The following is a 25347-nucleotide window of genomic DNA, read 5'->3' on the forward strand; positions in this document are numbered from 1 at the left end:
TGCTAAAGCAAAGAGATAAGGTGCCCACTCCTGAGGTCAAGGAAGACTTCCCTGTCTGCACATGTGAAGGAATGCTTTTGGGAGTTGAAAAGGGAGGGGACCCCACTCCATAATAAGTGTGGACATGCACCTACAGGCCGCTACAGTGGGAACCGTCTCAGCAAAAAGTTGCACGTGCATCTTGGGGAAGATCCATGGGCCAGTCAGGCATGAAGAGAGAAACAAGATAATGGGTCAAAGGTAAACAAAGCCCTGGAAGGACTGTCCTATATAAATGATTTACATCACCTCCTCACTCCTCCTCCTTATCCAGGACGGCCACACATCTCTCTGGGTGTGTCTCTAAACGCCTGCGCTCCTCTCCGGGTGTGTGTCTCTGCCTGGCTTCTAACTTACTGCACCACTCCTCATCAGAGAGGATGCCCATACCCTGTCAGGGTGTGTATCTCTGCCCTGATTCTGAGTTGGATAAACGAACTGTTTTCCTGTGTGCTCTCCCATATATTGTGCTGTGTCTCGAATCATAAACTTTCCATCTGTTTTTATACTTTTTGCCTCCTTGAAATATTCTTGCTTCAAAGCGGGGCAAGAGCCAGGGCCACTTTGCCCCTAGCCTCTAGCCCTTGGTGGTCCAGTGGCTAGGACTCTTGGTTTTCATCCAGGTTACCCAGGTTTAATTCCTGAGCAGAGAAGCAAGAGCTCTCTTCAGGACTGCTCAATGCTCTCCCTCCGAGAGCACACTGCTGCTGGGTTTTCATCTAAGTGAAGAACTGATTTAAATGGTGCAAGCTAAGTCGCTTCAGTCTCGTCCGACTCTTTGCGATCCCATGGACTGTAGCCCCCCAGGCTCCTCTGTCCATGAGATTTTCCAGGCAAGAATACTGGAGTGGGCTGCCATGCCCTCCTCCAGGGAATTTTCCCAACCCAGGGATCGAACCTGCATCTCTCAGGTCTCCTGCATTAGCAGGTGGATTCTTTACCACTAGCGCCACCTGGGAAGCTGCGATTTAAATGGTACCTATCCTCTTTTAGACTCAAGTGCAGACTAAGAACAGATTTCAAGAGTACTGCGTTTTCGTCTGACTCAAGTTCTTCAGGGCTATGACAGATTCTGCCTGTTCGCTGACCAATAAGGGAAAGGAAGCACTCTAAGTTTTAAATAGCTGCTGAGTGTCAGGGGAGGAGCGCTCCCCTCAATTAGAACAATTCAAGATCCTTTAAGGGCAATGAAGAATTGCTTCAGAGAATTTAGAGTTCATTCTAACATGAAACTTAAGATGAAGAAGAAAATACCAAAATCTTTCCTCTGAGATGGGAAAAGTACTCCCCATATAGACTCCTTCATTCTAGCCTGCTAACTTCAGGCATTTTACATTAGAAAAAACCGAAAGGGCAAGCATTATCAAGCATTCCAAGCTTATCATCTGTCTGTATGGGGCGAATCGCTGGGAAGAACAGTAAATGTCATCACTCTGCAGGTTGCCAGGAATCAGGTCCTCCAGCCAGCCACAGCCACTGGAGTTCCAAAGCTTTCCAAAAATAGCTATGACTTATATACAAGTGTTCATCAAACACCTCACATATGAGCATGAGCGCTTAAACCGAGAAGGCTGAGACAGTGGTCATCCCTCAAACTGAGGCAGAGGTAAATGCAGCTGCCGCTGACCAAAGGACACATGGTCTCAACCAACAAATTTAAATATGACTTGCTCTCCCTTAAAATAGTCTCTTCTCTAAATCAACATGACAATCTCAAAACTAAGATTTTCCCACCTGCTTTTAAGTCACTGTCCTTTGAAGAAACAGAACTGATCTGTGAAACGGAAGAAAATCCTGACTCACATTCCAAGGGTCATTTGTAAACACCTAACAATATTTCTATTAAAAATCAGCACATGAAACACCATTTGCCTGCTTTCACTTTGGAGCCCAGGACCTGGAGGTATCTTTTACTACCGGAATTTTAAAAGGAAGTGCGGTCACTTTATTGGTCTCTTGAGTGTCCGAAGAGGGGGTTAAAAAAAGGGCGTAAAAGGTTTCTCACGTGGAGGTATCTTGATAGCTCTGTACTGTAAATAGATAAATAGTTTATGAAATTCCTCACTTCCAAACTCGCATTTAAATACTTGGTACAGGTTCCCCATTCTGTCTTGAAAAAGCGCACCACTTGAGGGGTGACAGGGTAGTGTTAAGTTAGAACATTCCAAAGTAACATTAGAAGACATTCTCAAATTGCCCACTTCCCAAGGTTTTTTTTTTCTTTTTCTTTTTTGGAACAGACATTAGCCTTTTTTTCTCTCAAACCAGTGTTCTTTTCCTCTCACCTTCTTAGCCCAGAAATCCCTGTATTGATTTCAATCTTCTTAGATACTAGAACTAGGAAAGCATTATCAGCATACCTTCTATTCATCACGGTGTTCCTCCCCTTTCCTTAAAAATCTACAGTGATGAGTGCAGTAACTGGGGAGGCTGCTTTCTGCTTAAAAATATGGGGGGGGGGGGATGTGGAAGGTAGGAAGTGGTAACAAGGACCCTTGGTCTTTCACACGGTGTAGATAAAATCCTCGCTTTAACTTAGATAACTTCGGTCTGCTTTAGACTCTTAGAACAGCACTGCCCTAAAACGGATTCGAAAACAAAAACAAACAAAAAAAAACACAATCCAGCAAAGCTGCCCCTTTCCGAAGTTTCTCACCCCTAGTCGGGGGCCAGGAGCGCTCTCTTTAGAGATCCCTGATGCAGACAGTAGCCCACGTCCAGTCCTTTATTTTTGATATCCCAAATTAGCTAACCTCCCTCGAACTTCAGCCTGTCTCCGGACCCCAAGAAGAGTCCTCAGTCTCTGCGAGCGAGCCTTGCAGAGACTTCAGCTTCCTCCCGGAGCCCCCGTGCTCACCCCTGCCGGCGCGCTGCCTTCGCCCCCGCCGGGCCCGGGCGCCCTCCGCAGCCCCGCGCCCCATCTCCGCAGGCCCGCCCGCCCGCGCCCCGCGCGGCTCCAGCCTGGGCCCCGCACCCCTACCCCGTGGGACCCGGAGTCCGCCCCCTGGTCCGCGCCCGCCGCCGCGAGGCCCACCGAGCCGTGGCGGTCGGTCGCTCCGGCCGCGTCGTCCTGCTGCAGCTCCGCAGTCATGGCCGAGACGCCCCTCCGCGGGTCACCCGCCTCCCGCCGCCGCCGCCGCCGGCCCAGCCTCGCTGGAGGAGGAGGAGGAGGAGGAGGAGGTGAAGGAGGAGGCCCCGCCTCCGCCCTCCACCCCGCTCGAGCCCCGCCTCCGCCCCGCCGCGCGCCTGAGGCTCAGCCCACACGCTCCGCCCCCGGCCTGCGCGCGCACGCCAGGCGCGCGGCCGCGGCCCGAGCCGCTTTGCGTGCTCCCGCATACGCCGGGCTCTGACCCCGCGCAGGCCACGTGACCCCGGCCCCGCCCACGCCTAACGGTCAGCTTGTACGTCGGTCGGGCGGTCTGCGGCCCGGAAGTGGTGCTGCGGAGACGGGACCTTGCTTTCCCAAATCTCATTCTCCGACGTCAGCGGTCAAAACCTCCTCATTTTTCGGACTCACCGCCGGCTCTAGACTCCTCACAGACGAGTTAAAGCTACTCCCTGTTTTGGGAACCTGTCTTAGGGAACGTGTAATAGAGGGTGTCTCACCTCACGGTGGAGTCGTTTCCAAGTCCAGTGACTCGAAAAATGTTTCCTCCTGAAGAAATGGGAAGACTGAGACTCGATGGAGTGGGCCGACGTCTGAAGTTAACCGAATGGACCAGAACTTGTGTTCACTGATGACCGGGGAGGTACCCTGACACCGACCTGGGCGTGGGGAGCAAGAATCGCCGCGTTGTCCCATTTTAGATTTTCTGACGTTCAGACTAAAATTTCATAGTGTTTTGTTAAGCTTGAGCCGGATATATATGATGGCATATAAAGAGCTAAGGTGCCCTCAGTTTATTTTCAACAATTTAGTGGAAATGGAAACTGCTAAACCCTACTTCACATTCACATGTACCACTTGGCTGTTCCAAATCTGTGTGGAGGCTGGGTAGGGAAGGATCTCGTTTAGGGCTCACAGCTTATATCGTTGCCCTGGTCTAAGCCCTTGGGCAGCACCTTCAGTGTGAATTTTATGTGGATGATGGCCTTTCCTGTGCTCCTGGCATTGTTGTCCATGTGATTGTGATGTTTCAGCTGCAGGCCTTCCTAGTCTGCATGTGAGCAGTTTGAGGCAAAAGTAAACAGGTACAGATCAGGTGCAGCTCCCATGGGAGACCCGATTATTCTCAGGAGCATGGGCCATGACTGCTGCTACTTCCTTCAACTGGAGATTCAGGGGGTCCCCTTTGCCTGGCAGGTAAAAACTCGCAGCGTGATCGTTAATCTTCCACATAAAACAGGCTGTGTGTTTATGTCTGATGGCTGTAGGACTTTTTATGCTTGTGGCTTCGTCTTTTTTTTCCCCTCATGTATAATCCTGTGTTCCTGGCCTCAACTTGGAGGGGAGGATGTCCCTGCAAAACAAACTGATTTCTCAGTCCAGTTTACTTGCAGCATTGCATACTTCTACATTGCTCCTAGAGCAGCTCCTATTTGCCTTTGCAATTTTTAGGAAATTGCTTGTTTAATGTGTTTAAATGAGCTGGAAACTTACAAATCTTGTTTATGAAAATTTCCTTATAAGACCACCAGAGATCTATACTCCTGTATCTGAAAGACGTATGTACAGCCATTTGGTAAATAGAGGTCTCTTTTGAGTTTTGAGTAAATGTCTCTCTGCTACATGGTTCTAAACAGTGCTCCAGATGTAACAAATTTGATAGAATCTGAGAGCTGTATGTGTGGTAAATCCTCTTAGCACCCTTGGGTTTAACTGCCACCTGATCCCAGACATGGTAATCAGCTAGAGACACCCTGTCCAACCAGAGTATTTAATGACCACTGTACATCATTGCTTTGCCATGAGTTGTCAATCTTCATGATGATCAGATATCAAAAGTAGGTATCATGGAAAGTGCTGTCACTACAGAAAACCCCTTCTCATTTTCCCTTAAACCTATACTTGAAGCTCCAGATTAATTGCATTATTAGTTGATAATCATTTCAAGAATATTCAAGAAAAAAAGAATAACAAGCAGTAGCAAATACTTGTTTAAAAAGGGAATCATTTCCAGAGTATTTTCCCAAAGGAAAAAATTGAAAAAAATGTTTCTTTCCTGGAAAAGTTTTTGTCCCAATGCTGAATTATTTTCTGAATCAGTGTATTTATATTTCTGCTTCTGACTTACCTCAATTCCAAGGTATAGTTTCTTTTAATAAAATGATCCCACTTCAGTGTTATTGAATACTAGTTTGGAGCTTGTGTGGCCTAAATGAGAATGAAGGGGAAACGTTAAAAAAGAGAAAAGGAAACAAAGATGTTTACATATATTTCGTCTCTGCTTCACCCTGTGAATAGTTTTCCCACTGGCTTCAGAGCAACTGGATTTGAAAGCTGATGGCTGAGGTTGATTGACAGGTGTGAATGTTCTTTGAGCGATGGATTCCTTTCCAGGAATGATCTGGTCGGGAATGTCCTTAAGAGCCAGCTTCTCAGCAGTTAGGAAATGGTCTTTCTTACTATGGAGGAAAGAAAATGGATATTTCTGTTACAACCCCTAGATAAAAGAGTTGGATGATGTATAAGGTTAAATATAGATGTTAAAAAATATTTGAGGAAAGGCTCTCATTTTGCCAGACAATAAATGGGTTTCCAACCTCTGTGAAATGTATACTGTAGACAGTGTAGTTTGTGGAGAAGTGAAACAACTTTCAGTGAAATTAATGAGTTCATTTTATAATAATTTGAGAAGTATTTGGTCTTGGTATTCAAAATAACATCAAATTCCCTTCTTTTTGTATCTCTAGAAAAGACAGAGAAACACCTTTTAAAAAAGCTTCTAAAATCTACTTTCATGAAATTCATGAAAACCTTAAACTCTTGGGATTCAATTTTTCTTTTATTAGAAAGTAAAAACAACTTTAGCCTCCAGATAAAAAGGTAAAAAGAGACAACTAGAAATAAGCCCATTTTTGCAAACTTCAGTTTTGACAGCATTGTAACCCAGTGGGGATAAGATGGATTTTAAATAAATAGCCCTCATTTCTTCATATAAAAGTTAGTTTTGGACTCGTAGGTTATAAACAGGTGTAATCAAAGGCTTAAATATAAAAAAGCAAAATTTAAAACTTATGGAACATTTCATTGGAACATCTCTATCCTTAAAGCCTGGAGAACTTTATTAAATCAAAGACAAAAGCATAGTCCATAAAAGAAAAGATCGATAGCTTAAATATATTAAAATTAAGAATTTCTTATCATCAAAAAGTACCACAGGAAAAATGAAGATACCAACAAACTGGGAAAAATATTTACAACACATACAATTGATAACATATTGGCATCTAGGACAAATCTCTAGTTTGACATGATTAACATATTAGGCCTGATAATTCTTTACTGTGGAGGCTGTGCTTTATAGGATGTTTTAGTATCGTCTCTGATCTCAACCTATTACATGCTTCCCCTGCCAAGTTGTGTGACCGTTAAAAATGTCTCCAGACATTGCCAAATGTTTCCTAAGGGGCAATTTCTCCTCCATTTGAGAATCACATATTTAAACTGCATGAAAAATGATATATCAAAGACAAATATTCTACATAATGTGGAATCTAAAAAATAATGAATGTGACAAAACAAACAGATTCAGATATAGAGAACAAATCTAGTGTTGCCAGTGGAGAGAGGGAAGAAAAGAGGGGCAAGATAGGGGTAGGGAATTAAGAGATAAAGACTACTATGTATAAAATAAATAAGCAACAAGGATATATTATACAACAGGGAAATATAGCCGTTATTTTGTAATTACTCTTTTATGATTTTTTAATTATATTTTTAATTGGAAGATAATTACAGTATTGTGTTTCTACTATACATTGACATGAATCAGTCATAGGTGTACATATGTCTCCTCCCTCTTGAACCTACTTTCCACCTCTCATCCCATCCCACCCCTCTAGGTTGTCACAGAACACTAGGTTTGAGATCCCTGCATCATATGCAAATTCCCATGGCTATTTTACATGTGGTAATATATTTGTTTCACTGTTACTCTGTCAATTCGTCCTTCCCTCTCCTTCCCCCACAGGTCCACAAGTCTTTTCTCTATGTCTGCGTCTCCACTGCTACCTTCCAAATAGGTTCATCAGTACCATCTTTCTAGATTCCATATATATGCCTTTATAGATATTTGTTTCTCTAAATTAATTCACACTGTATAATAGGTTCATCTACCTGATTAGAACTGACTCAAATGTGTTCCTTTTTATGGCTAAGTAATATTCCGTTGTATATAAGCATCACAACCTCTTAATTCATTCATCTGTTGATGGACATCTAGGTTGCTTCCATGTCCTAGCTATTGTAAATAGTGCTACAGTGAACATTGGGGTACATATGTCTTTTTCATTTATGGTATCCTCAGGGTACATGCCTAGTAGTGGGATTGTTGGATCATATGGTAGTTTTATTCCTGGTTTCTTTAGGAATCTCTATAGTGTTCTCTATAGTGGCTGTGTCAGTTTACATTCCCACCAACAGTTCAAGAGGGTTGCCTTTATTTCACACCCTCTCCAGCATTTATTGTTTGTAGATTTTTTGATGATGACCATTCTGACCAGTGCGAGGTGACACCACTGTAGTTTAGATTTGCATTTCTCTAATAATAAGTGATATTGAGCATCTTTTCATGTGTTTGTTAGCTATTTGTATGTCTTTGGAGAAATGTCTGTTCAGATCTTCCGCCCACCTTTTGATTGGATGAGCTGCTTGTATATTTTGGAGAGTAATCCTTTGTTGTAATAACTTTAAATGGAGTGCAGTCTATTAAAATACTGAATTACTATGCTGTAAACCTGAAACTAATACATTGTAAATCAACTTTACTTTAATTAAAGATAAGTAAATTAAGTGAAAAACTCTTACAAATTAAAATACAATGTAATAGAAAAAAAAATGCTAAAGGCCTAAGTAAGGCATTTCACAGAAAAGGAAATACAAACATACAAAAAGGAGCTGAGTGCAAAAAGCACTCCCTGGTGGGTGCTTCTTCTGCTGGGGGTGCAAATTCCATCTCTGGTTGAGTAAGTAAGATTCTACATGCCATGCAGGGCTTGACCAGAAATAAATAAATTTTTAAAGGTGCTAAACTCACTGGTAATCAGGAGCACATGAATTAAGACCATAAATACATCATTTCATGTATTCAACTGACAAAATAAGTCCACATTAACAAGCATTGGTGACAATGCAGAGCAGTGGAAGAACACTTTGGTAGTGTAAAATAGCACAACCACTTTGGAAAACACTTTGACATTAGCTACTAAAATTGGACTTCGCTAGTGGCTCAGCCGGAGAAGGCAATGGCAACCCACTCCAGTACTCTTGCCTGGAAAACCCCATGGACGGAGGAGCCTGGTGGGCCACAGTCCATGGGGTCGCACAGAGTCAGACACGACTGAAGCGACCTAGCAGCAGCAGCAGCAGTGGCTCAGCGGTGAAGAATCCATCTGCCGATGCCGGAGTCACAGGTGTGATCTCCGGGTCAGAAAGATCCCTTGGGGAAGAAAACATCCCACTCCAGTATTCTTGCCTGGGAAATCCCATGGACAGAGGAGCCTGGCAGGCTACAGTCCGTGGGGTGGCAGAGAGTTGGACACAACTTAGCAATTAAATAACAACAACTAAACTTTGAAGTCATGCATGGCTCATGGCCAACAATTCCTCCCCTAAGTAAGTATCCTAGAAAGATTCTTGACCATTTTTACCAAAATATATGTCCAAAAATGTTCATAACACTTTCAACAGCACACAAAACAGGAAACAACCTAAATAAATCAACAATATATAAGTATATAAATTGCTCAAATCTTGTATAGACATTCAGTGGACCATCATACAACATCAAAAAGGAGTGAATGTTAGCCATGCAATAACATGAATGAAGCTCAGGATCATAGTCTTGTGGGATGAAAAGCAAAGCACAGATGATAACACACAACATGACTCCATTTATACAAAGTTTTAAAATGTTAATATTTTGTCTATGGAAAAACTACAAATAAAAGCAAGAACACTATAAACCCAAAATTCAGAATAGAAGCCGTGACGGAAGAGATGGGAGGGGGAAGAGTCATATAAGGGCCTTCAAAGATACTGATAATGTTCTATTTTCCTAAGTCAAGTGGTAGATACGTGAGTATTCATTAAATCATTTTATGTATGTTCTATAACAACAAAAGATCAGAAGTACACTAATCAAAAAATAAAGCTCAAAAGCATACCATCCTCATTCTCTAATAGCATTTCTGTGGTCCTGAAAAAACTGACAAAGTCTCAAATTTACAGAAAATAAAACTATTATGTGATTGATAAGGCATTCTTTCCTAATAAGTAGAAATTGTAAGTTGACTATCTTCAAGATAAACAAAAATTACCATTCCATTTTATGTAGGATGTGCCAAAAATCCAGATTTTAGATTTTAGCAAGTCTACATTGTAAAATATTTTCCCTTTTAGCTCTTTTAGCAAAAGACTTCTGTGGGTTGACTGAAAAACAAAACACACAGGTGCAGTTGAGAATTGTGTTTAATTCTGTGGCTTTAATGAGGGCTATAGCCTAGGATACAGCCATGTTCTAAGGAATTGTTCCAAGGCCATAAGGGAAAAGGGTATTTAGGAGTTTTTGTGAAAAGGAAAAAGTAGTCAAGCATTGAAAGATTATTGCTAATCACAAAAAAAGACATCTCAAGATGATTTTAGTATTTTTCTATGTAGGAAAGATGTAAGAGTCTGGGCTTACTGAAATTATTCCTTTGATATGCATCTTATCAACAACTTCAAATATGCAGATGATACCAGTCTAAAGGCAGAAAGTGAAGTATTAAATTGTCCCTTGATGAGGGTGAAAGAGGACAGTGAAAAAGCTGGCTTGAAACTCAACATTCAAAAAACTAAGATCATGGCACCTGGTCCCATCACTTCATGGCAGAGGAAAAAGTGGAAGCAGTGACATTTTATTTTCTTGGGTTCCAAAATCATTGTGGATAATGACTACAACCATGAAACTAAGAAACTTGCTCCTTGGAAGGAAAACTCTGACAAGCCTAAACTGTATTATAAAAGCAGAGACATCACTTTGCTGACAAATGTCCATATAGTCAAAGTTACGGTTTTTCCAGTAGTCATGTACAGACGTGAGAGTTGGACTGTGATGACTGAGCACCAAAAAACTGATGCTTTCCAATTGTGGTGCTGTAGAAGACTCTTCAGAGTCCCTTGGACTGTAAGATCAAACCAGTCAATCCTAAAGGAAATCAACCCTGAATATTCTTTGGAAGGACTGGTGCTAGAACTGAAGCACCAGTACATTGGCCACCTGATGTGAAGAGCCATCTCATTGGAAAAGACCCTAGGAAATGATGCTAGGAAAGATTGAAGGCAGAAAGAGAAGGGGGCGGCAGAGATTGAGATGGTTAGATAGTATCACCGACTCACTCAGTGACATGAATTTGAGCAAACTCTGGAAATAGTGGAGGAGCGAGGAGCCTGGTGTGCTGCCGTCCATGCGGTCACAAACAAGTTGGACACCACTTAGCGACTGAACAACAACATGTGTGCTATGGAGGGCCAGAATCCTTTCTCTGCCCAAAATTCCCCTCAGGGCATAACAGGTGGCTTTATGGCTGCTACACACTTTGTTTGCTGAAATGACGGGAGGGACCTACTTTGTCCACATATGGGACGTTGCTACATGTGGCACGTTGCTACAGAAGACAAAAACATGACTTGGAATAAAAACCAGAAAGCTACCACCCAGGAAAAGCAAATAGAAACTTCTATAATGCAGCAAGTACTGTGACATAAATTTGGGCTCCAGATGACTTAATTTTTTTTCACTCAGGATCACTATTAAAGTAAAAAATATTCCTCCTCAAAATATCAGAATGGAAAGAATGGATGAGGCAGAAATGACAAATACAATTTTGCTTGTATTTTTTAAATGATCAGATACTTGACTCTCGAAGTGGGGGGCATTTTTAGAGGAAGTGATAGCTAACTTTACTGAGCACTTATGGACTAGGTGATATTCTGAGTGCTTTGCATGTATTACTCATTTCATCCTCCCAAGTAAGTTCGATTGTTCTTTTTTTTTAATACCTGCTTCACAAGTGAGTAAACCACCACAGAAAGGTTTATTTGCCCAAAAACTCTACTAATAAAGGTAGAGACAGGATTCTAAGCTAAGCAATCTGTCTCTCTATAGACTGAGGTGAGATATAAGAGGATTCTGGTTTAGAGAAACCGTACCTGTGAAAGATGAACAATTAAGAGAACAAAAAGCCTTCAAAGAGTTCTCTGAGGAGGTGCTATTTGAGTTGAGAAAGACAATGGGGATCTTGGCACGCAGAAGACCATTTACTGTTGGGGTAACCACAGGTCCCAGATTGCTGGTGCAATTCTAGTTTAACCCTACTTTCCAAGCATGATTGTTAGTAGCTCCACCTTTCTCAAAAGTATAGGTTTGGGTGATAAATGATATATTCTGTCTACTTATGGAGCATTTTAACCTGAACTTAATTTAAGCAGTGATCCTAGAGAATCTTAACCATAGTATTTTCCGAAGTATTTCTGCGCATGTATCATTCACAGCTAGAGGGTAGCCTAGAGTGAATGAATTCCCTGCCTGGAGTCCCATGCCCTTAAGGGGCTGTAACTCTTTCACTTTTGTAAGCTAACTTTATTGGCAAGGCCTAGATGGCCTCGAGGCCATCTCTGAAAAGGTGGAGACATTGTGGAGTTGGGGGGAGGGTGGATAAATATATGGTCTCTGCCTCAGGGGTAAAAGCTAAGGGCAGAAATTAAATGGGGCTTTCAGCCCCAGGGGTTCACTGGTGGCTCAGACAGTAAGGAATCTGCCTGCAATGCAGAAGACCTGGGTTTGATCCCTGGGTCAGGAAAGTCCCCTGGAGGAGGGCATGACAACCCATTCCAGTATTCTTGCCTGGAGAACCCCATGGACTAAGAAGCTTGGAGGACTACAGTTCAAAGGGTCACAAAGAGTCAGACACAACTGAGCAACTAACACTTTTCAGCTCCTGTTGGAGAGGAAGGTTTAGAATTTCAGACCTGAGGAAGCAAAGGTAAGAACACTGGAAGCTCTGAAACAATTTGTTGTTGTACTTACTGTCTCAAACACCTCTCCAGAGTAATCCACATAGCAAGCAGCTTAAAACCAAAGGAACAGGGTGCTGAATAGACTGTCTGGAACCCAGCCGTTTTTTCTGCAGCACTATAGAATGGGTGTCAGCGGCTTCAGGGGGTTCATGTGTTGTCTTCTGGGGCCACCAGATTAGAGAGATGTTCTCTGTAAATCAAGGAACTCTTGTACTAAGGGGTAAAAAGCTTTGGGAAAGTATTTCCACTTAAAATTGTTAGTTATGTTGGGACTTCAGTGGTCCTCAGGTTAAGAATCTGCCTTCCAAAAAAAAAAAAAAAGAATCTGCCTTCCAGTGCAGGGGCTGCAAGTTCAGTCCCTCATTGGGGAACTGAGATCCCACATGCCAGGGAGTAACTAGGCTAGTGTGCCACAAGTAGAAAGCCCGCCCATGCAGGCAAAATTAAAGATAAAATTATCAGTCTTGTTATTTGAAGAAGAGGATTCTCAATTTTTGTTCCCTCAACTTCATAAAAAGATGAGCAGTGATCCTAGTAACTTATTTTATGCTAAATCTCATTATTTTGATGGCAAGTCAAGGAAAATGGGCAGAGGGCAAACCAATGCTGTGATTTGTTTCTGAATGAGCTGGTTCTGAGCTCATCTGATGAACATGAAAATACTGTAACATGAACTGACAGTTGAAAAAGTTTTTATTTTTACAAATGCTAAATATGCATTGTTCAAACTAGATAGGGTAAAGAGCCCCTACTCCATTAGCCTGCAGACATTACTGAGTAAGTATTCACATTCAGAGCAGATTCTAGAGATTTCTTGAAGCAGAAGTTTGTTAGAGTGACATTTTTGTTTCCTTTCTTGGCTAGCTGTATTTAGTCATATTAGAAAAACTATGGTACATCTTTTCCCTTTTCCATTCTTGTTCACGTTTTAGTTGGGAATCTCTATTGGTAAAATCTAAAAAACTGAACCATTCAAGGATGTGAGATATCTTTATCTTAAACTAAGCTACTAGAGCTATTGTCTCTTTTACAAATGACATTAAAAGCAGTTTTATTTTTCTCACCAAAGAATTTATATTTAAAATTTTTATTTATTATTATAGTTCTTCTCTATTTCTACTTTCAGGTTTGAAAAATTAATAATAATGAATCACTATTTTATGATTATATTCAGTTCACAGCAAGTGATGCTTTCCTTCTGTATTACTGATACAGTGTTGACTTTTTTTGGTTGCACTGGATCTTCCTTGCCAGGTTCCGGCTTTCTCTAGTTGCAGTGAGCAGGGACCACTCTCCAGTTGCAGTGCATCAGCTTCTCATTGTGGTCGCTTCCATTGTTAGGGAGAACAGACTCTAGGCTTTAGGAGCACGGTCTCTGGAGTTGTGCCACGTGACTTAGCTGCCCTATGGCATGTGGGATCTTCCCGGACCAGAGATCCAACCTGTATGTCTTGCATTGGCAGATGGATTCTTAAACACTGAACCACGAGGGAAGTCCTTGACTTTTAAAATAAACCTAAATAAAAGTGTAGCAATCCAAAAAAAGAAAAAATGTAGCAATCAAGAGCACTGCTTTTGACCCTGAGGAATAAAATCTTAACAAATCTACCGTCCAGGAGATAACAACTATAAACTCTGGACAAAAAACAACCACTTGAAGGATCTGAGCATTAAATATAGGTCTTAAAAAGGAATCAAAACTTGAAAGAAAGTTCTGAGAAAGGGTGTGTACCCCATTTAGGCAGCATTATTCTAACAACAGGCTATAATTTCAGCATGACATTGGGTGGTTGAAGCACTTATAGGAAACCAATCAGATTTCTGGACTGATGAGCCATAAACTAGAGCTTTGGATATTTAAATACAGCCACTCAAAAGTGAGAAAGGGAATTGTGAAAAGGAGAAAAGGAGAGTATCCCTGGGTTCTTGTGTAGACTCTGCCCAAGTCTCTGACTGACTCTTCTGCCATAGACACAGAGCACCTCAAAAAGGACGAAAAAAATCAGCTGAGCTTTGAGCTGTTACCCACCCCAGAGGAAATAGTTTAAAGTTTGAATTTAATCAAATTAATTGTACTGCTAAAACAAAAACGTTGACACACACATCTTTTCTTCCTTTTAGATGTAACAGAATCTAGTCTGAACGAAATAACAATGTGCAGCATACAATAAAAAATTACTCAATATATAAAGAACCAGGAAAATGTGACCCATTCTCAAAAGACAGTTAAGATCAAGATGTTAGAATTATCAGATTAATGTTCAATTAAGTAAAGGAAAACAAACAATAAAAAATTAGAAAACCCCAACAGATAACAAAATATAAACAAGACCAAAATGAAAAATTTAAAATTTAAAACATTCAGTATTTGAAATAAAAGACTAATTGAATTGGCTTTATAACATGCTACATATTTATGTAAAGGAAAAAGTATAATATTTTATTATAGTGTATATAATACGTGTAGATAGAATACATACGACAATAACAGGAGCTAATAAATGGAACTAAGTGATTACAAAGTTACTACATTTCATGGGAAGAAACAGTCCTAACTCTAAAAGTGGACTGTGGAAAGTTAACAATGGATATTTTAATCCCTAGTGCAATCACTAAGAAAATTAAGTAAAAGGCATAGCTAAAATGTCAATTGTTGTTCAGTTGCTCAGTCATGTCCCCCATGACTCTGTGACCCCATGGACTGCAGAACACCAGGCCTTCCTGTCCCTCACCATCTCCAGGATTTTGCCCAAGTTCATGTCCACTGTGTTGGTGATACCATCCACCCATCTCATCCTCTGACGCCCTCTTCTGCCCTCAATCTTTCCCAGCATCAGGGACTTTTCCAATGAGCCAGCTGTTCAAATCAGGAGACCAAAATGCTGGAGTTTCAGCTTCAGCATCAATCCTTCCAATGAGTATTCAGGGAAGATTTCCTTTAAGATTAACTGGTTTGATCTCCTTGTTGTCCAAGGGACTTTTAGGAGTCTTCTCCAGCACCACCGTTCAAAACCATCAATTCTTTGGTGCTCTGCCTTCTTTATGGTCCAGCTCTCACAACCGTACACGACCACTGGGATGACCATAGCCTTGACTATACGGACCTTTGTTGGCAGAGTGATGGCTCTACTTTTCAACACACTGTCTAGGTTTGTCACAACTTTCCTGCAAAGAAGCAATCGTCTTCTGATTTTATGACTGCAGTCACCATCCACAGTGATTTCAGAGCCCAAGAAGAGGAAATCTGTCACTGCTTCCACTTTTTCCCCTTCTATTTGCTATGAAGTAGTGGTGAAGAGGAATATTTAAAAATTTGCACCCCGCTAGAAATAACCTCCCAGGGACGGCGGAGCCTGGTGGGCTGCCGTCTATGGGGTCACGTAGAGTCAGACACGACTGAAGTGACTTAGCAGCAGCAGCAGCAGCAGAAATAACCTCATGCTCCTTCTGCTTCTGCAACTCAGCTAACTCCTTGCAAAGTCATGTAAGTTACATTGTTTTGGGGAAAACAGAAACTTATAACAATACTAGGAGCTGAACCTTACCTCACTCACCCTTGTCAATTACCCAGGCCCTGTAATCCTGCTTAACAATGTTTATTTGTGTAAAGGTCAGGCATCCCCTCTGATGTGTCCTAACCTGCTGGTCCCACGTGCATGAAACCCCTAGTTTGAACTAACCTGTTAACAGTTAACACTGCCCACTAAAGTCTGGTATCATGCACTGTCTATTAAAACTCTGTAACTCCTTTGTTCCAGGCTCAGAGCTGGAAGTGTTAACTCCTCTGGGCCCACATCGTAATAAACCTGAGTTCTCCCAACTCTCCAAGTGCGGTGCTTGGTTTCTCCATGAACTCTGCAAGAGTGGGGCCGGACGCTGGGATCTTAGCTTTTTTAATATTCAGTTTTAAGCCATTTTTTCCCCACTCTCCTCTTTCACCCTCATCAAAAGGTTCTTTAGTTCCTCTTTGCTTTCTGCCACTAGAGTGGTATCATCTGCATATCTGAGGTTGTTGATGTTTCTCCCGCCTATCTTGATTCCAGCTTGTAACTCATCTAGCCTGGCATTTCTCATGATGTGTTCAGAATATAGGTTAAATAAACAGAGTGACAACAGACAGCCCTGACATACTCCTTTATCAATCCTAAACCAACCAGTTGTTCTATACAGGGTTCTAACTGTTGCATCTTGACCCACATACAGGTTTCTCAGGAGACAGGTGAGATGGTCTGTTATTCTCATCTGTTTAAGAGCTTTCCACAGTTTGTTATGATCCACACAATCAAAGGCTTTAGTGTAGTCAATGAAACAGAGGTAGATGTTTTTCTTGAATTCTCTCGCTTCCTCTATGAGCCAACAAATGCTGGCAATTTGATTTCTGGTTCCTCTGCCTTTTCTAAGCCCAGCTTCAATAATTGGAAGCTCTTGGTTCATGTAATGTTGAAACCTAGAATGCAAGATTTTAAGCATGACCTTACTAACATGGGAGATGAGTGCAATTGTCTGATGGTTTGAACATTCATATGCTTCCCTAGTAGCTCAAAAAGCCAACAGGTAATCTTAAACAGGAATTTTAAAAGTAAAAACCTGAAAAAGAAGGCAGAAAATAAAGAACAGTAAATGAGACAAATATAGAAAGCAAATAAAATGTTAATGGAGCAAACATAACAATCAAAGACATAAATTAACAAAATGTAATTAAAAGCAAAACCCAACTAAGCTTTACACAAGAGATGTACTTTAAATATAAAAACATATATAAATGGATGGAAAAAGAAGAGATATACCAATATACCATGTGCAATGGACTAAATGTTTTTGTCCCCTTTAAAATTCATATGTTGAAATCTTTACCCCCAGTGTAATGGTATTGGGAAGTGGGACCTCTGGGAAAGTAATTAAGTCATGACGGTAGCACTGTCATGAATGAAATTAGTGCCCTTATAAAAGAGGCTGTAGAGCACTTTCTAGTCCTCTTTCAACTATATAAGGATACAAGTAGTCTTGCCACCCAGAAGAGGGCCTTCACCAAAACTTGACCATGTTGGCACCCTGATCTGGACATTGATCCTTTAAAACTAAGAAATAGGTTTTGGTTGTTTATAAGCCACCTAGTCTATGGTATTCTATTATAGCAGGCCCAGATGATGAAAGACATCCTGCAAAATAACCATAGGAAGGCTAGAGTGGCTATTAATATTGGACAAAATAGATCTTATAACATTTTATACTGGTGAAAGCATCAACTAATCAGGAAGCCGTGAAAGTATGAGTTATCCAGTCATGTCTGACTCTTGGCCACCGTGGAGTATAACCCACCAGGCTCCTCTGTCCATGGAATTCTCCAGGCAAGAATTCTAGGGTGGGTAGCCATTTCCTTCTCCAGGGGATCTTCCCAACCCAGGGACTGAACCCAGGTTTCCTGCATTGCAGGCAGATCCTTTACCATCTGAGTCATCAGGGAAACATATAATAATCATAAATGGGTATGAGCCTAATAACAGAGCTTCAGAAATACATGTAACAAAAGTTGAAAGAACAAAATGGAGAAACAGACAATTCTACAATAATGGTAGGAGATTTTAACATCTTGTAGGAAGAGGTAGAACAAGAGACTCCCTCCCAAAAATCAGCAAAAATATAATCTAAACATACTGTCAACCACCTTGATCTAATTGATGTTCATAGACTGCTACATCCAACCAGAGAATACACATTCCTTTCTAGAGGTGCTTTCACAACAATATATCATATGCTATGCATTAAAAAAACTCTCAATTAAAATGAAATTATTATAATCATACAAGGTATGTTCTTTGGCCAAAACAAGAACTAGAAATCAAAAGCAGTAAAAAATTTAGAAAACATCCAAAAATTTTAAACCAGCAACTCATTTTAAATGATATATGGCTCAAGAAAGAAATCACAAGAGATATTAGAAAATATTTAAAACTGAAAAATAGTAAATCCACAGTATGTCAAAATTTGTACAATGCCATTTATACTGTGCTGAGAGGAAATGTATGGTTTTAAATGCTCGTGTTAGAAAAAGGAAAAAGGTCTTAAATCAATGATCTAATGTTCCACTGTAAGACTGTAAGATAGTCAACAAAGAAGAGCAAAATAAACTCAAAGTAAGTGTAAGGAAGGAAATAATAAAGATAAGAGAATAAGACAATGAAATAGAAAACAGACAAAAGAAAGAAAATAGCAAAGCCAAAACTCTGGCTCATTGAAACCAGGCATAGAAGGAATGTATCTCAACATAATAAAGCCATATATGACAAACCCACAGCAAACATTATCCTCAATGGTGAAAAATTGAAAGCATTTCCTCTAAAATCAGGAATAAGACAAGGGTGCCCATGCTCACCACTACTATTAAACATAGATTTGGAATGTTTGCTGATAGCCACAGCAATCAGATAAGAAAAAAATAAAAGGAATTCAGATAAGACAAGAAGAAGTAAAACTCTCACTGTTTGCAGATGACATGATCCTTTACATAGAAAACCCTAAAGACTCCACCAGAAAATTACTATAGCTAATCAATGAATATAGTAAAGTTGCAGGATATAAAATTAACACACAGAAATCCCTTGCATTCCTATACACTAACAATGAGAAAGCAGAAAGAGAAATTAAGGGAACAATCACATTCACCATTGCAATGAAAAGAATAAAATACTTAGGAATAAATTTACCTAAAGAAACAAAAAACCTATATATAGAAAACTGTAAAACACTGATGAAAGAAATCAAAGATGACACAATTAGATGGAGAAATATACCAAGTTTGTGGGTTGGAAGAATCAATACAGTGAAAATGAGTATACCACCCAAGCAATCTATAGATTCAATGCAATCCCTATCAAGCTACCAATGGTATTTTTCACAGAACTAGAACAAATATTTTCACAATTTGTATGGAACACAAAAAACCTCAAATAGCCAAAGCAATCTTGAGAAAAAAGAATGGAACTGGGGGAATCAACCTGCCTGACTACAGACTATACTACAAAGTTACAGTTATCAAGACAGTATGGTACCGGCACAAAGACAGAAATATAGATCAATGGAACAAAACAGAAAGCCCAGCTATAAACCCACAAACCTAAAGACACCTTATCTTTGACAAAGGAAGCAAAAATATACAATGGAGAAAACTGGTCAACCACCTGTAAAAGAATGAAACTAGAACACTTCCTAACACCATACACAAAAATAAACTCAAAATGGATTAAAGATCTAAATGTAAAACCAGAAGCTATAAAACTCTTAGAGGAAAACATAGGCAGAACACTCTGACATAAATCACAGCAAGATCCTCTATGACCCACCTCCCAGAGTAATGAAAATAAAAACAAAAAATAAGTACATGGGACCTAATTAAACTTAAAAGCTTTTGCACAACAAAGGAAACTATAAGCAAGATGAAGAGGCAGTCATCAGAATGGGAGAAGATAATAGCAGGTGAAACAACTGACAAAGAATTAATCTCAAAAAAAAAAAAAAAAAAGAATTAATCTCCAAGCAACTCCAATTAATTAATTTCCAATTAATATACAAGTAGCTCATGCTGCTTAATACCAGAAAAATCAATGACCCAATAAAAAAATGGGCCAAAGAACTAAATAAACATTTCTCCAAAGAAAACATACAGATGGCTAACAAACACATGAAAAGATTCTCAACATCACTCATTATCAGAGAAATGCAAATTAAAACCACAATGAGGAACCATCTCAGGATGGTTAGAATGGTTGCTATCAAAAAGTCTACAAACAATAAATGCTGGAGAAGTTGTGGAGAAAAGGGAACCTTCTTACACTGTTGGTGGGAATGCAAACCAGTATAGCCACAATGGAGAAAAGTGTGGAGATTCCTTAAAAAATTGAAACTAGAACTGCTCTCAGTTCAGTTCAGTTCAGTTGTTCAGTCACATCCAACTCTTTGCGACCCCATGGCCTGCAGCACACCAGTCTTCCCTGTCCATCACCAACTCCCAGAGCTTGCTCAAACTCATATCCATTGAGTTGGTGATGCCATCCAACCATCTCATCCTCTGTCATCCCCTTCTTCTCCTGCCCTCAATCTTTCCCAGCATCAGGGTCTTTTGCAATAAGTCAGTTCTTTACATCAGGTGACCAAAGTATTGGAGTTTCAGCTTCAGCATCATTCCTTCCAATGAATATTCAGGAATGATTTCTTTTAGGATTGACTGGTTTGATCTCTTTGTGGTCCAAGGGACTCTCAAGCATCTTCTCCAACACCATGGTTCAAAAGCATCAATTTTGAAGTGCCATATGACCCAGCAATCCCACTGCTGAGCATATACACCAGGGAAACCAGAACTGAAAGAGACACATGTACCCCAATGTTCATTGCAGCACTGTTTACAATAACTAGGACCTGGAAGCAACCTAGATATACATTGGCAGACAAGTGGATAAGGAAGTTGTGGTACATAGACACAATGGAATACTACTCAGCTATAAAAAATAACATGTTTGAGTCAGTTCTAATGAGGTGGACAAAACTGAAGCCTATTATATAGAGTGAAGTAAGTCAGAAAGAGAAACACCAATACAGTATATTAACGCATATATATGGAATTTAGAAAGATGGTAATGATGACTCTATATGCAAGACAGCAAAAGAGACACAGATGTAAAGAACAGACTTTTGGACTATGTGGGAGAAGACAAGGGTGAGGCGATATGAGAGATTAGCATTGAAACATGTATATTACCATGTGTAAAATAGATGACCAGTGCAAGTTTGATGCATGAAGCAGGGCACTCAAAGCTGGTGCTCTGGGACAACCCATAGGGAAGGGGTGGGGAGGGAGGTCAGAGGGGGGTTCAGGATGGGGGAACACATGTGTACCCAAGGCTGATTCATGTCGATGTATGGTAAAAACCAACACAATATTGTAAAGTGATTAGCCTCCAATTAAAATAAATAAATAAAATTTCTTTTGAAAAAAAAAAAAAACATACTTTGGAAATTTGATAACCCTCATGAATTGTGTTCCCCTCAAATTTACACATTGAGGCTCTAATCTGTAGTGTTACTGTATTTGAAGATAGGGCATTAAAGAAAATAATTAAGATAAATGAGGTCGTAATAGTGGAGCCCTAATCCTATATGACTAGTATCCTCATAAGAAGAGGAAGGGACACCGATGACATGTGCGTACAGAGAAAAGGTCATGTGAAAACAGAGTAAGAAGGAGCCAATCTACAAACCAAGGAGTGAGGCCTTAGGAGAAACAAACTAAGCATACCTTGATACTGGACTTCCAGATTACAAAAATGTAAGAAGATAAATTTCTCTTGTTAAAACCACCCAGTCTGTAATAAGGGCTATATAATGGCAGTGAGACAGTGGTTATATGCAATCCAGGAAGTGAGTGCCAGGAATAAATCACTTTGACCTTGGATTTCACAGCCTCTAGAGTTATGAGAAATAAACCTCTGTTTATGTCACCAAGTCCATGATGTTTTTATTATATCATGAAATAATAAAGGCAGCCTAAGCTAAGACAGATAGGAAGATTCAGTAATTGTTATATTGCTAATTCTTTCCAAATTGATCTATGGACTCAACATAATTTCATCAAAATCTCTGCAGGTATTATTTGGTAGAAATTGATAAGCTGATTCTAAAACTTACACAAGCATACCTTATTTTGTTACACTTCCCTTTATTGTGCTTTGCAGATACTGTGTTTTTATATAAATTGAATTTGTGGCAACCCTGCATCCAGCAAATCTATTGATGCCATTTTCCCAAGAGCATTGGCTCCCTTCATGTCTCTGTGTCACATTTTGGTAATTCTCACAATAGGGCAAAGTTTTCCATTATTATTATATTTGTTATTTGATCTCTGATGTTACTACTGCAAAAAGGTTACTACTAACTGAAAATTGAGATGATGGTTACAATTGTTTTTAGCAATTAAGAATTTTAAAATTAATATGTATACTTTTTTTTAGAAATAATGCTACTGCACACTTAATGGTCTATAGTATAATGTAAACATAGCTTGAATGTGCCCTGGGAAACCAAAAAATTCATGTGACTTTCTTTATTATGATAGTCATTTTGTTGCAGTGGTCTGGAACTAAAGTCACATATCTCTGAGTTATGCCTATATAGAAATGTGGAGGAGCTATAATAACTAATACAATCTTGAAAAAGAAGAACAAATTGGAGACCTTATACCATGTAATTTCAAGTCATGTGGTGTTGGCAAAAGGATATGCCAGTGACTCTCCCCAAGGACAATTTTGTCCCCCAGGAGACATTTGACAATACATGGAGACATTTTTGTCACAATTAGGAAATGGGTACTAGAGGCATCTAATGAGCTGAGAGGTCAGGGACACTGCTAACTATCCTATTATATAATGCACAGGGGGCTTCCCAGGTGGTGTTAGTGGTGAAGAACCCGCCTGCCAATGCAGGAGATGCAAGAGATGCATGTTTGATCCCTGGGTTTGGAAGATCCTCTGGAGGAGGGCATGGCAACCCACTCCAGTATTCTTGCCTGGAAAATCCCACTGGGACAGAGGAGCCTGGCGGGCTGTAGTCTGTGGGGTTGCAAAGAATTGGCCATAACTGCACACACACACACGCACAGTAGCTACATGTCACACTTGAAGTGTGACTAGTACACAGACCTGACTTTTCAATTTTATTTCATCTTAGTGAATTTAAATTTAATAGCCATGTTAGTTAGTAGCTGCCATATGGGATAGTGCAAGTCTATGCAGAGAGCTGAATGGATGGGTGAGGAGTAGGAAAACACTAACACAGCACCTAAGTTGGGCAAAAATTACAAGTCCCTGTTGTGTGGGGTGGGTTACTTTATAAAACATTTTCCCTCATAGTGAGAGCCAGGCTCTCTGAGCTGTGGCTTCCTGAGACCTGGCACTGTGGAGGAGTGGTTTGAGCGGGGGTCAGGTGGGTGGTACAGGGGTAAAGAATCTACCTGCCAATGCAAGAGATGAAAGAGATGTGGGTTTGATCCCTGGGTTGGGAAAATCCCCTGGAGTAGCAAGTGGCAACCCACTCCAGTATTCTTACCCAGAAAATTCCATGGACAGAGGAACCTGGCAGGTCCATGGGGTCACAGAGAGTCAGACACATCAGAAGTGACTTAGCACGCATGCATAATGTGCGGGACAACAAACCTCTCCACAAGAAAGAATTATTTGGCTCAAGATGTCAACAGTGCTGAAATTGAGAAACCTTGTGATAGGCAAATATATCCATGCAACAGGGCAAAAGAGTCCAGAAAAAAATTTACAGAGTCAACTGATTTTCGGAAAAGTGCTGATGTAATTCACTGAAAAAGTATTTTCAATAAATGACGATTAAAAATGGACACTTGTATAAAAACAATGACTATGATATTATATACATAATATTAATATTATAGTATTATACTTAATATTATCTGTAACAACTAATTCCATATTGGCCAAAGATCTAAATGTAAAATCACTGTGGTGGCTCAGTGGTAAAGAATCTGCTTGCCAATGTAGGAGACACGGGTTTGCTCCTTGGTCCAGGAAGATCCCACATGCTGTGGAGTAACTTAGCCCATGTGCCACAACTACTCAGTCTGTGCTCTAGAGCTGGGAAACTGCAACTGCTGAGCCCATGTGCATAACCACCGAGGCCCATGCTCCACAACAAGAGAAACCATCACAGCGAGAAGCTTGCACAGCAACGAAGACTCAGCACAGTCAAAAATAAATAAATAAATTTATTTTTAATGTAAAACTAAAATTTCAATGCTTCTAGAGAAAAGACAACACGAGAGAGTATCTTTTCTACCTAGACACAGGCAAATATTTGTTTGACAGAACATAAAGTACATTTAACATAAAAGAAGAAATTGATATATTGGCTTCATCAAAATGAAAATTTTCTGTTCCTCAAAAAGCTATTAAGAAAAGCTACAAAGTTGGAGAACATATTTACAATACATATATCTCATAAAATTATTTATAACCTGATATATAAGGAATGCCTGAAGATTATTAAGAAAAAGACAGCTCAATTTTAAAATGGGCAAGATACTTGAACACATACTTTACAAAGTAAGATATATGAGTGTTCAACATATCATAAGTCACCAGGGAAATGCAAATTAAAACTACTATGTGATATTACTACCCACCCTCTAGAATGACTAACATTTATAAGACTTTATTAAGTGTTGGAAAAGATATGAAGCTCAAACTCATATACATTACTGCTGGAAGTAAAAGGTGGTAAAACCACATTGGGAAACTGAAACTTTCTTCTGTTTTAAACATACACATATTCTAAATAACTAGCAGTCCATTCCCAGGTTTTTAGCTGAGAGAAATAAAAAGTGTGCATCCATAAAAAGACCTGGACAAGAATGTCCATAGTATCTTTATTCATAATAGTCCCAAATTGGAAATAATTGAGATGTTTATCAATAAGAGATTGGATAAACAAATTGCATAATATCCAGGTAATAAAATATTGCTCAGCAATAAAAATCAAAGAATTATTGTTATACATAACAACATTTATATTGTAACATAATATAAAACAATATATTTGAATTTCAAAAACAAAATATAATTGAAATTCAAAAACATTTAATTGTGAAAAAGAAGACTGGCACGAAAGAACACACTGTATATGATTCTAATTATATAAATTCTGAAGGCAAAGATGTGTTAAACAGAACAGAAAAAGAACATGAAGAAAAATTCTGGAAATGTGCTTGGTTGGGATATTAGTTACATGCTGGGACAGACTGAGGGCGTGAAGGGAAGGGGGCAAAAGAGGATGAGATGGTTGGATGGCATGAGTCTAGAAGAAACTCCTAGAAGAAAACAGGCAAACACTTTTGATATGATAATGCAAATCAAATTTCATAGCAAATTTCAATGCAAATGCAAATCAAAATTCATAACAATTTTTTGGGGGAGGGATCTGACTCCTCAGGCAAAGGAAGAAAAGAGCAAAAATGAAATGGAACTTAATTAAACTTAAAAGCTGTTGCATAGCAAAGGATATCATCAGCAAAATTA

The 25347-nt window shown here is 39.8% G+C and overlaps 1 protein-coding gene and 1 long non-coding RNA gene across 9 annotated transcripts in view; both read right to left on the reverse strand.

Annotated features, from left to right (window-relative positions):
• USP28 (ubiquitin specific peptidase 28) overlaps positions 1 to 3253 on the reverse strand; it is a 66258-nt gene extending 63005 nt beyond the window's left edge. For 3 of the 8 annotated variants that reach the window (XM_043899594.1, XM_043899621.1, XM_043899584.1), the window contains exon 1: positions 3020 to 3250. In XM_043899594.1, coding sequence (XP_043755529.1) covers positions 3020 to 3130 — 111 coding nt within the window. In that variant the 5' untranslated portion in view covers positions 3131 to 3250. Of the gene's footprint in view, positions 1 to 3019 lie in introns of all 8 variants that reach the window. The other 5 variants (XM_043899612.1, XM_043899603.1, XM_043899638.1 and 2 more) reach the window with 3 other exon arrangements.
• Positions 3254 to 10477: 7224 nt separating this feature from the next.
• LOC122675916 lies at positions 10478 to 25122 on the reverse strand. Its single transcript, XR_006335443.1, has 3 exons — positions 25058 to 25122; positions 15899 to 15901; positions 10478 to 10493 (listed from the first exon to the last, which is right to left on the reverse strand). It is a non-coding gene; the product is annotated as an uncharacterized LOC122675916 (long non-coding RNA).
• Positions 25123 to 25347: the final 225 nt, after the last annotated feature.

This window comes from Cervus elaphus, chromosome 1 (assembly GCF_910594005.1).
Source record: "Cervus elaphus chromosome 1, mCerEla1.1, whole genome shotgun sequence".
Classification (NCBI taxonomy): domain Eukaryota; kingdom Metazoa; phylum Chordata; class Mammalia; order Artiodactyla; family Cervidae; genus Cervus; species Cervus elaphus.